Source organism: Camelina sativa, chromosome 7 (genome assembly GCF_000633955.1).
Source record: "Camelina sativa cultivar DH55 chromosome 7, Cs, whole genome shotgun sequence".
In the NCBI taxonomy this organism is placed as follows: domain Eukaryota; kingdom Viridiplantae; phylum Streptophyta; class Magnoliopsida; order Brassicales; family Brassicaceae; genus Camelina; species Camelina sativa.
This window is the reverse complement of record NC_025691.1, coordinates 17,829,441-17,842,504: the sequence shown is the minus strand read 5'-3', so window position 1 is coordinate 17,842,504 and position 13,064 is coordinate 17,829,441. Positions and strand designations below refer to the sequence as shown.

The following is a 13,064-nucleotide window of genomic DNA, read 5'->3' as shown; positions in this document are numbered from 1 at the left end:
TTGCATGTCTATTGGCGAAAAATCCAATGAGTTTCTCCTCCATACAATGTTTAATATAATTTTATTAATTAATTATATTTTATACTATATAATATATTATTAATAATGTTAAAAAAACATATTATAAATAATAAAATTATAAATATTAATATAGTTAGTTACTTTTTCCAACTCTCATAATTTGTTTCATCATACTAGTACTTTTATTGTATCAACTAAATATTAATTTAAAATAATATGAATATATTTTTTAAAATTATGTATAATATAACTTGTTAAATAACTAATTATATTTTATGATTTATAAAAACATAAAAAATAACAACAAATAAACTGTATAATTAAAATTTTAAGTATTTGTAGAATTAATTTATTATGAGAGAATGACATGAATCGATTCTCTCTTTTTTAATTTAAATATTTTTTTTTTTGAGAAATATCCTCAACTAGCACTAATCTAAATTTTTTGGACATTCGAATCACCTACTCCGTGAAATTCCAATAATAGCATTGTTGTATATTGAGATTATTATCTCTTTTAAAATCAACTGATCTAGCTTATGACTTTTTATTTCAAATCGAATTTGTCTACCCAATTGGTAACCGACGAGGATGAGAAACCACCGTCTGAAGAACTGCCGGAGAAGACTTATAATTTGACTTCACAGATCAAGGCGTACGACACATCGATAGAGAATGTGTCTATCTCGAGAGGGAGAGAGCTTGAAGGTCTGAAGACGAAGACTTACATGAAAGAGATGGCGGCGAGAGTGTTGTGAAAAATCGCTGTTAGAAACTCATCGATCTGTTGAGTCATCACCGAGTCACGAGCTTTGTTTTGCAGTTTAACTTGATAGAAACGAGATGCATTGACCAAGTACAACACAGCTATGGCTATCATGGAGGTAGCCGCTGTGGCGGAGGACACGCAGATTTGAGAAGATCAGCGTTCCGACACACTTCGCCGGTGTGCAAAGCGATTGTTGATCAGAATCGTTGAATACAACGACGTTAGTGAGTTCACTTAGCCAGCGTGCAAAGCTGTTGTTGACCAGTTATTCAGAATTGTTTAAAACGCCAACTAAAGCAGAGAATTTGATATTCTACTTATAAATTTTTTGGATTGAGAAAGTAAGGATTTTGATACTATTCACAGATTCTGTTTCATCCTTTTGCTTGTGTGTGGTGGATTTTTAAGCTTTCTTTGGAAATTTGCACGAGCTGTGTTGTACATAAAAATAGAGTTTAGTTTGGAGAGTAATCCATTAGTGGAAGGTCTAATTGTGGTTATGTCACTTGTTTTGCTCTCTTATAAACCTTTAAAATCTGCAGATGTGAATTTCTTACTTTTATACATATATAGATGATAGCTTGTTTGTTCAATTAGTCACCTCTGTTACCTTCATTAGTATGCTCTTCACCTATCTTATGTGTCCCAGGCTCGTAGTCTTGTACATTATAGGGCCAGAGAAACAGATGAGCCAACGATATATAGGATAAAGAATGACCTGGTATGGCTTCTACATCTTCTGACGAAAATCCCTTGGGTATCTCATGGCAATCTGTGCGACACGTATTTGCAAAATTCAGGAAATGCGGCAGAGCAACGAATGAGTAGATAACACATGCTATGGTTAATTCAGAAGAATTATGAAAACATTATATGTCTCTTCGTGTCAATGGTTTATTTGGAGGTAGGACTACAGTCATGGAAGATCTTCTGGTTCTTGTCATCATCATTTTTGGGTTCTAACATTTAGAAAAACCTTCCAAAAAAATTTCAAGTATGTTTTCCTAAATCTTATGAAATTCTTGCTAAATTTTTTTAAAATGAGTTTTTGAATCTGTTACCTATATGGTGCCTTAATGTATCATATACTACTTTCAATATAATGAATTTTATTCATTGAATTGTTTTCAACCATTTATACAGGAACACTTTAAAGTTGTAATCTTCATACAGTAAAACCTCTATAAATTAATAATGTTGGGACCAAGATATTTTATTAATTTATAGTGATATTAATTTATCTATAAATTAATAATTATTATTTTATAGTGTAAATTAATAATTATTAATTTATAGGTATATTTTTAATTGTTTAGTTTAATAAAAATAATGAATTGAGACAATTTTTGCAAAATAAGATAAGAATTTTGGATGTTGTAAATTTTATGGTATTGGAATTGAATGTGAAATAATTAAAAAATATTATTGACAATGAATTACAAATATTATAGACAAATTCACTTATACATATGACATAAATATTCAAATTTATGAATAAGAATATCTATTCTCGTATTTTAATAGTCTATCAAACTATGAAAATGTAAATGATGCATATTTAGAAATTGAAAATTTTAAAAAATTTTAGCTGTTTTATGAAATGTTATAGAATATTTTATATCATTATAGTTTGAAGATACAACATAACAATTGTTTTATATATATGAGGTTTAAGAGAAACATACTTTACTATATCAGCATCTAAATATATATATATATATATATATAAATTTATATGATTATTAATTTATGATATTATCGGAACCATATTTTACATGGGGATTTCAAAAAAAATTTATCTTATTATCTTATCGAATTTTGTTAATTTTTACACTGTCCCGACTTGGGACTAGCAAAATTTATTAATTTATAGTGTTTATTAATTTATAGAGTATTAATTTATAGAGGTTTTACTGTATAATCTTTCAACCATTATGTTATGAAGATCATCTTGAATTTTAAGGAGTCATTCCTGAATATTATTGAATCGAATCTTGAATCATAGAACGAAGAGCATGGTTAGCGATTAGACTGGTGTGAGAAAGCTTGACATTGGTCATTGGTGATGTATCATGTTCACTGCACAGCCATGCTCTTATAGCCTCTGCTTCGTAAGTGAAACCGTCTGCAGCCACATGTGGATCATGCATGACTTCCTGAAAATTTTGAAGAAACGAAGGACAAACGGTTTAGTATTACTAAACTACAAAATAATGGTTTGAGACCCAAACTAGCAAACTTCATTGCCTTTGTGATCGAAGTCTTCTGAGATTTATAATAAAATTGGAAATCAATACTCGACTATACATATTCATTACTTGGAACTGGAAAATGGGACAAATGAAGTATAGGGGTTATGCGGTTCTCGTTACGGCCGAGATAGAAAGATGAAGATCCTCCACTAGAAGCCCTCATACGTTCAAGTACCCACCACACTTCAGTTCCAAGATCCGGACGTTTCTCGCTGACACACAAATGCAGCCAATTTACAAGAACACAAAAGGACAGTGAAAAATACTAAATCTAAAATCAAAGGACAGCAAATGCAGTCGATTTCTGCAAAGATGAAGAAGACAATTTAGAAAGATGGAAATTTTTATCAAATATTTTAATCAATAACTTTAATATTAAATTAGAGCATTTGTGCTAACTTTGGAAAATAAGAAAATATGTGATAGTTTTGGAAAAAGAACTTAAATTTGTGCTATTTTTAAGAATCTTCCTTATTTTTTTTTTGTGAGAAACTCTGTTAAAATTTACCAATGAACATGGTCTAAGTGAGGTCTATACATATACCTTAATTAGAAACTATCCATTATACCCATTGGCCTCTTCTTGCCCGAATAAATTTTCTTTTTTTGGTTAAATCTCGCATAACGTTGTATAGAAGGATCTAGAAGATGCTTATGATCAAAGAAGATATTATAAATATATTATAGAGATTTGTGTATATCTTATATGATTCTATTAGTTAGATATTTATGTTAATTCATTCTCTATATAAATATGTATCTCTATGTACATTTATTCTTATGAGAGTCAATATACTATTTCCTAAACACTAAGGTGTTCTTCTCTAGTCAATCTCTATCATGGTATCAGAGCAGGTTTGCTTCAGAGTGTTAGATTCAAACTCTCTCTTATTTTCTTCAAGCCATTGAGCTTCTTTTTAATTTATTCTTATGTTAAGCCAAGTGCTTCTGCAATTCAAGTTCATCATGAACCTCTGAATCTAAGCTATCAAGCTTCTTTCTTTGTTCAGATCTATCATCATTGATCTCTCACTCTAAGCCAAGTGCTTCATCTTTTAATTCTAAAAAAAAAAAATGTTTTTCTCATTCAAGCTTCTTATGAGCCTCTGAATCAAGCCATAGTGATTCTTTAAATTATTAAAAAAAAAAACATCTTGTTTTCCAGTTTCTAGCCATCGATGCTTCTTCAAAATTTTCTTTGTTAAACTTCAATTCAGGAAAAAAAAATCTGATTTTATCGTTTTTCTCAAGTTATAGTGCTTCTTTCTATTTAATTTTCCAAAAAAAAAAGAAGAAAAACAAAAAAATCAGATCTCCTTCTCTAACCATCGTTGATGTCGGCCACCTCAACATCACACACCTTATCACCGGATCGGCCAACACTTCGACTTATCAATCTCAAACTGTTATTTCCGCTTCGCTTCATCACCCTTTGAGCTTGAGTGGACGTATAGAAGGATCTAGAAGATGCTTATGATCAAAGAAGATATTATAAATATATTATAGAGATTTGTGTATATCTTATATGATTCTATTAGTTAGATATTTATGTTAATTCATTCCCTATATAAATATGTATCTCTATGTACATTTATTCTTATGAGAGTCAATATACTATTTCCTAAACACTAAGGTATTCTTCTCTCATCAATCTCTATCACGTTGGGTCTTCCATCGGAAACTCTTTTGAAGTAAAGACATACGACATATCTCTTTTCCACGGTTTCTTAGAGAGCGTGTAGGCTCTACAAAACCCTCTTTAGTTTGGGCTACACCGTTTGGGACCTTTGAAACAAGTGTTTCACCACAAGGCTTGACGATAATCTCCATGGTGTTTTTAAGCATGGGATTTTGTTGTTTGATAGTGTACTGTGTACAATCATTCAGATATTTAGGTGGGCAATTTTCGTTTTGGTTTAATTGGAGTTTTGCCATGATAAATAATAATGGTGGAAGTTTAGTGATGTTTTAGCGTTTGGGGAGTACAACTGCAAGATTAGACCTAACCACTTTTAGTCGGGTCCAAAGAACTAAGCAAAAAGTTTTTTTTCGTCCAAATATATCCAAATTAAACATGAATGAAAAATTCTAACTCAAATAAAATTAAAATAAACCCGTTACATAGTGCTAGACTAGGTTTAGTTTCTAGTTTCATTACTATGCTTCCATAAATATTCAGCCTATTCGGAATTGGAATTTTCCCCAAGGTGAATCGGACTGTTCTTCAATTAAAAAGACCAACGGAATTAGAATAAATGCATGTCCATTAAACTTTCGGTATGGTGGTAGAAACGAGAATAAGATTCAGATCATATATACCATGATATTAGGAATAATCTCCAAAGGGAATCATACCAAACATTAACTTAAATGAACACTCGACTATAATACACGAATTGTGTATATATATAGAAACACCTGAAAAAAATCGCTTATTCATATCAAAGAAAACTAGGATTTAACCCGCGGGACAATATTTTTAATTTTAAAATTTTAAAATTTATAATGTATTATTTGTTATTTTATTAATTTTAAAAATATAAAATTTTATAGGTATTTGATATAAGTATTCAAAGTATAGATTTTGTAATGTTTTCAAGGTTTTAACCCGTGTGGTATATGTATAGTCTAGTAATACATTTATCTCCTGGTACACATCTAAAAGTGTCACCAATCCCACTCTTATTTAATCCGCAATACACCGCAGGACAATATTTGGTTATTTAAACCGCAATACACCGCGGGTTAAATTTGTTACTCAAATGATGTTGTGTCATTAAAACGGAATAGGTCCTACAGTCACCAAACATTTATTAAAATGGATTTTGAGATTTTTATGGGATTTATCATTTAATGCATAGAGTTGTTTTAGGAACAAACGGTTGGAAGAAGATCCACATTTATCATTTATCATTTAATGCATAGAGTTTATCTTTGTTCAGACGATACCCACATTATGCTACTGTCAAATTATTGGGAAGAAGATCCTTGTGGTTCTGTCTAAAGTGAGCTTTGACATCTTTAGTCCATCTGACCTTCATAAAGTGTTCTCCATATCGCGTAATGTGGCCATGTTACTCATGTTACCCACATTATCTAGCGTTTGGGGAGTACAAGTAGAAAGTGTCTATGTCCATAGGATTAGACCTAAAGACTTAGTCGGGTCCAAAGAACAAAAAACTAAGTTACACAAATTTTTTTCTCCATATATGAATGAAAACTTTAACTCGAAATAAATTTGATATAAAATCAAAATACATACCCTTAAATGGTAGAATTAGTATTGGCCATGATGGTTCAAGTAATTTAACATGGTTTCTCCGGATTCCCAGATTAGTGTTCGGGGATAGAAAACTAAGATCACATGAGTTATCAAAAAAATAGGTAGAACTAGACTAAGTTTAACTTCCAGTTTCATTATTATGCTTCCGTCAAAATTTAGTCAATTTGGGACTGGAGTTTTCAAAGCTAATGGGACTGATCATTAATTAAAAAGACGAATATAATTAGAACAAAGATGTCAATTCAACTTTCGGTATGGTGGTGGTATATAAAAGAAATAAGATTCAGATGATAATAAGAATATAATCCCCAACGGGAATCATATCAAACACTAACTTAAATGAACACTTACTATTTCACTACAAGAAAAGTGTATGTAAAAACGCCTGAAAGATTTTAATCAATATTCATATCAGAGAAAATAAATTAATATATATATATATATATATACTAGAATTTGTATTCAGAATTTTAATTTAAAATATTTTTTATTAATATAATATCTTTAGTTTAAATATAATCATTCAAACTTTTGAGTATAAATCTAGAGAGAATTGCAAGCAGACCCACTTTCCTCAAACTCACTTCCATCCACGCCCACTTATTGCTAGTGGTGTACTTTTGTGGGTGTGTTTGCTAGTATGACATAAACCGTGGACATATTTGCTCATGTCTCTAAGTTTGAGACAAAAGAAGATACAATTTTGGATTTAAATCAAGAGCAACTTTGGTAGATAACCATGGATCCAAAAAGAATTAAGAAAATAACTATGAGTCAGTTTTCTTTAGTAAACGACTCTTTTTATGGTGGGGTAGGGGTAGAGTAGTTACCAAATTAACCTTCTAATTTACAAGTTTTACAAAATCTGAAAGTTCAATATGAGATATATTTTGTGACTGAAGAAATGCAGAGATATAGTGCTACAATAAGTCATAGTGAGTACCCAAATTAAAGCTGAGGTTACAGTTGGAAGAGATGGTGGTTGTAATTGTTACGGAGGTGTCTATGGTGGTGAGTGAAAGTAATTACATAGGTGGTGATAGGGTTATTTTAAAAAATAGCATGAATCATGTTTAAATTGCATGTAATTATCGTATAAATAGCATGTGATATTACAAAATAGCATTTTTGGTTAGAGTAAATAGAAAAAGCATGCGATATTATCATTCTTTGGAATATATCATGTCATTAATATAAAAAAACACTATGAATTACAATAGTTTTCTAAAAAAAACATGATAGATAAACACCGATACATGTAAAAATATTAAAACACATAGTTCCTCTTAAAATGTTTGCCCCGATGTTGGAGGAGATAAAGAGAATGAGAAAAGTAGAGAAGTTGGGAAAAGAGAAAACAAAATGATGGTGATGATATAGGAGATGGTGGTCGGAGGTGATGGTGATGAATTCGGTGGATAAAAGATGATGGAGAAGGCGGTAATTGTTACGAAGATGATGGTGATAAACTCGGCGGGGTAGATTTGTGTTGGTGGTGGTGAGTTTTTTTATGAAGCTTTCTATTAAGAAAAAAAGGAGAGATGTTTCTGTATTTTGATGAGAGAGAAAGAAGAAGGAAGCAAGAGGAAGAAGAATAAAGACAAACCAAAGGAGAAAGTAAGAGAAAGAAGAGAGAAGGAGACGGGAGGAGAGCAACGTAATTTTAAGTTGCATAGGGGACACACGGACATGGGTGATAGTTATTTTATGAATTATTTCTAAAAGTATAGTCATCTAGTATATATACTCTTAAATTAAACACAACAATTATTTTTGTCTTTTTCCTCTTTTGTTTTTTTTTCCCTCTCTACTTTATTTTTTGGTTTTCTATCTCTCTTTTTATTATTTTCTTTGTTGAAACAGTTTAACTAGTTATTATCAAAAATTATCTGTTTATTTATATACAATCTATTATAATTATATTTTTTCTATAATTTAAGATGTATATTGCTATATTTTTTTTTGAATTAGTATATTATATACTATCCATTTTTAGTTGAACATTTGTTCACTAATAAGTGGATGACCAATTATAGTAAATTGTGTTTAATGTAACTGGTCATCTACTTATTAGTGAACAAATGTTTAACTTTTTAGTTGAACTGTTATATTTTTAGTTGAACTTTTTTTTGATGAAATAAGTTTTGTCCATTACAAAATGTAGAAATACTTGAACAATACCACTCAATGAATTTTACTATTGTTTGCATCAAAATAATATTGTTTTTATTTTTTTGATGAACATACAAGCATATCCACCAAACTATGACCACGTGGATACATCGGTGTATCTTGCTTACTCTACTATTGAATCAATCAAATACAAAGAGATTCGAAGAGACATTTATTATAGTTAATGTATTATTTTCATCAGCTAGAAAGAATAATTTAGTTTCCCAAACAAAGTCATATGAACAATAACTTAAAAGGATATTATTCCTTTTACTTAAACGTTTTCTAATTTTTTTTCTGGGTCAAAAAAATATTCATAATTTTAAACTTAAAAATTATACTTATGTTTTAAGTAAAAAATGATTACTAGAGAGACAGAGATTAGGCAAAAAATTGTGTATAACAAGGGAAACATAATATCATTTACTTATACACATATTATTAATTCAATATCATGATTAGAGATATATCAATTCTTGAAAATATTTAGACAACAAACTTAGACACAAATTATATTTTAATACTATATAGATTAAAATTATAAAAAATAATATAAAAATTTGTCCCCCGGGATATTGATCTAGTTTTCCATAAAATTAAGTGATACATAAAAGATGAATAACAATTTTGCCCCAAACAAATTTTATATGTAAAAACATAATAAAATCAAAATTAAAGCCTTAAAACGTACAGACGTACTAGACTATATTTAGTTTTTAGTTTTACTATTATGCCGCCGTCAATATTTGAGTCAAATAAGAATTCGAATTTCCAAGTGAATTGGATGGTCATTAATTAAAAAGAACGGAATCAGAACAAATATGTCTAATCAACTTCGGTTTGGTGGCGGTGGTGGTAGGAAAGAGAATAAGATTCAAATCAAGCCAAATGGAATCACATAAAACACTAATTTAAAAGAACACTAGACTACAATAGCACAATAAGAATTGTATAAATATAGAAAGGGCTGAAAGAGGTTAATCACTTATCCACATTAAAGAAAAACATAGTCAAGCACATATATAAAGATAATATGCTTGATAAGCTTCTTGGACGGATCGCTGAGTTCGGGCTGCAGGGATACGGCCACAAGGGTTACGGGAGCGGCCGTGGCTACGGGTTCGAGGAGCGCACGGAGTTTGTGGCTCATGTGGAGTCAGAAGGAGGTTACTTTGACCGTCAAGCTCGCTACGACCAACGCATAAGGCTTCCGGCCAACCATGGCCGTCCACCCATGTCTCACATGCCTGTCTGCGATGAAGAAGACTCAGACGTGGAGGACTTCTTTGAGAGCAATCAGAGCCACTACACTAGCAACAACCACCAGTACAACCAACAGCCACCTCATCGCAACTTGATCATGCCCCCATCTCCTTACAACGTAAGTTATCTCTTTTGGTGTCTCGACCTTACAATATATGTTATGTGTTATTTATATATGTTTCTAAAGTGTCTTAAACTATGTTAAAGTCCTAAAACTTTTTTTTTTATAATGGAAGTCCTAAACGTTTATGCTAAAGTTTCATTAAAGTAAAACTATTGATTCTAGTTCATATAATACACTTGAAATATATATAAGGCTGATTTTCGGAAAACGTTTGATTTTTGTATTTTTCTACATTAACAAACATACAAAAGAAGCACAAATTATTTTTTTTTGCATATGAAACTGTTTATTATTTTATTTTAATTAGGTAGATGATCATTTTGTAGGGAAATATAGCAAAGATGGGAAAGATGGGTAACGGATTGCAGGGGCAGCATGAAGAAACACACCAGAGCGGGTACGGGAAGCACCATGGTGGGCACGAGGTTCAATACCATGGTGAGCACGGAATGCAGTACCACGAGATGCAGGGGATGAAGCACCAAAGCGGGCACGAAGTTCAACACCATAGCAAGCACGAGATGCAACACAACAAGATGCAAGGAATGAAGCACCAAAGTGGGCAAGAGGTTCAGAACCATAGCGAGCACGAGATGCAACACCACAAGATGCAGGGGATGAAGCACCAAAGCGGACACGGGGTTCAACACCATAGCGGGCACGGGGTTCAGCACCATAGCGGGCAAGAGATGCAGGGGATGAAGCACCAAAGCGGACACGGGGTTCAACACCATAGCGGGCACGGGGTTCAGCACCATAGCGGGCAAGAGATGCAGGGGATGAAGCACCAAAGCGGACACGGGGTTCAACACCATAGCGGGCACGGGGTTCAGCACCATAGCGGGCAAGAGATGCAGGGGATGAAGCACCAAAGCGGACACGGGGTTCAACACCATAGCGGGCACGGGGTTCAGCACCATAGCGGGCAAGAGATGCAGGGGATGAAGCACCAAAGCGGACACGGGGTTCAACACCATAGCGGGCACGGGGTTCAGCACCATAGCGGGCAAGAGATGCAGGGGATGAAGCACCACGAGATGCAAGGGATGAAGTACCAAAGCGGACACGGGGTACAAAACCATAGTGACCACGAGATGCAGGGGATGAAGCACAAAAGCGGGCATGGGGTTCAGCACCATGAGATGCAGGGAATGAAGCACCAAAGCGGGCACGAAGTTCAACACAATAGCAAACACGGGATGCAACACCACGACATGCAGGGGATGAAGCACCAAAGCGGGCACGGGATTCAACACCATAGCGGGCACGGGGTTCAACATCATAGCGGACACGAGATGCAGCAGCACGAGATGCAGGGGATGAAGCACCAAATTGGACATGGGGTTCAGAACCATAGTGAGCACGGGATACAACACCATGAGATGCAGGGGATGAAGCACCAAAACGGGCACGGAGTTCAACACCATAACGAGCATGGGATGCAGCACCATGAGATGCAGGGGATGAAGCATCAAAGCGGGCATGGGGTTCATCACCAAAGTGGACACGAGGTTCAACACCATAGCGAGCATGGGATGCAGCACAAAGGCGGCCACGAGATGCAGCACCAGGGCGGGCATGAGATGCAGCTGTACAGCGCACATGGTATGAAGCACCAAGGTGGGCTTGGGATGCAACCGTACAACGGGCAAGGGATGAAGCACCATGACATGCTTATGGCTCCCCAGGTTCCACCACGTCATGTGTACATGAACCCAAACCATGACAGTAGTGGAGGTCGTACAGTAGTGGTCGTTAACGCTACTGAGAAGTGGCGGCTCAGCAATAACCGAAAAATCGGGTGGGGGAGTAAGGGACTGTAGGACTCCACCTAAATACTCTGCCTATTCATTTAACAAAGTAATGATTATGTATCCCAAGTAATAAATATATAAGATGTAATGTGTGTGATGACTATGTTTCAGTATCGTACCAAAACCAACTAGGGGACTTTTAATCCCCAAAAAAGTGTGTTTGTTTGATAATCTTATGATCTTTACGACACAAATCGCCAAAAACCTAACATTATAACAATTCGCCGAAACCCTAAAGAAGATAAAATCACAATGCAATCATTAGATCTCAAGAAGACGAAACCACAATGCATTAGAAGAAACAAAAGCCAAGAAAGCTCCGGCGGGGATGAAACCAAAAAAGCCTCCAAAAAACTTCCATATAACTATGTTTGTTTCAATAATGTTTGATTAAATCTACTAGCTAAGTTGGTACTGTATAGTTAATGTATTGATGATGAGGCATCTGGTAATTTTTCAAAATTAAAACGACGTAGTTTTGTTAGTTGACAGAAATTCTAATAGAATACTTAATCCAGTCTTTTCCATCGGTTAACCTAATGATATTTCCAAAAGGTTGTATTGTAGATTAATGTGTGGGAGAGAGAGTGTGAGTGGTGAGAGGGTGAGAGGGTGAGACGTGAGAGAGGGTGTGAGAGATGGAGAATTAATGGAGAACCTATTTTTGTGAGATAGAAAAACTGGGAGTGAGAGTGGGGAATGGATGTCACTATACCATTTTTTTGTTATTCAGAAATTTGATAATGTGAATTTTTTTTTATTTTTTTTTCAGATACAAAAATACTATATTTTTTTCTTTATACTTTGACATGCATTTTGTTTTAGTTATTTCAAATATATTTTATATCAAAAGTGATATATGCAATGATTCTGTACATATGTCTGTAAAGATAATAGTTTGTACAAATAATAGTCTGTACAGATAATAGTCTGTACACATAATAATGTATAAAGATGTAATTTATATAAAACCATTGCGGTATAGACATCTATACAGACATTATAAAGTCTCAAAATTAAAATAAAGTCTCAAAATTAAACAAACTACATCTACACATTCAATAATGTGTACAGACTTACATTACAATGTGTACAGACTTATATTACATTGTGTACACACATCTGTACACATTGTAAGTCTGTACAGATACATAAATTTTAAAAAATATTTAATATTATCAAAATAAATCATTAAACAAAATGTAATTAAACATATAGGGGGTATGATAAAAAAAAAAGATTAAAAATGCTATAGTGAACGTTGCTACAGTGAGACACAGACTACTTTCACAATTGTAAAAAGTAAACGTACTAAAAAGTTAATTTTTTTTGAAAACGTACTAAAACTACACTTATCTCTTTCCAA

General features: G+C 33.3%; 1 protein-coding gene across 2 annotated transcripts; it reads left to right on the top strand.

Moving 5' to 3' along the window:
* Positions 9,458–11,869, top strand: LOC104701403 (histidine-rich glycoprotein-like). 2 transcript variants are annotated; one of them, XM_010417082.1, is made up of 3 exons: positions 9,458–9,878; positions 10,211–10,492; positions 10,574–11,869. In XM_010417082.1, exons 1-3 carry the CDS (start codon positions 9,531–9,533, stop codon positions 11,705–11,707), a joined length of 1,764 nt encoding a protein of 587 aa, XP_010415384.1. In that variant the 5' UTR covers positions 9,458–9,530; the 3' UTR covers positions 11,708–11,869. The 2 variants fall into 2 exon arrangements, with proteins under 2 accessions (XP_010415384.1, XP_010415383.1); XM_010417081.1 differs by having other exon boundaries at positions 10,211–11,869.

Bases quoted from the DNA above. Each gene is read 5' to 3' on its own strand.
- LOC104701403 (XM_010417081.1), top strand. From the start codon at position 9,531: ATGCTTGATAAGCTTCTTGGACGGATCGCTGAGTTCGGGCTGCAGGGA. The intron at 9,879-10,210 runs GTAAGTTATCTC...ATCATTTTGTAG, and splicing joins TGCCCCCATCTCCTTACAAC to GGAAATATAGCAAAGATGGG.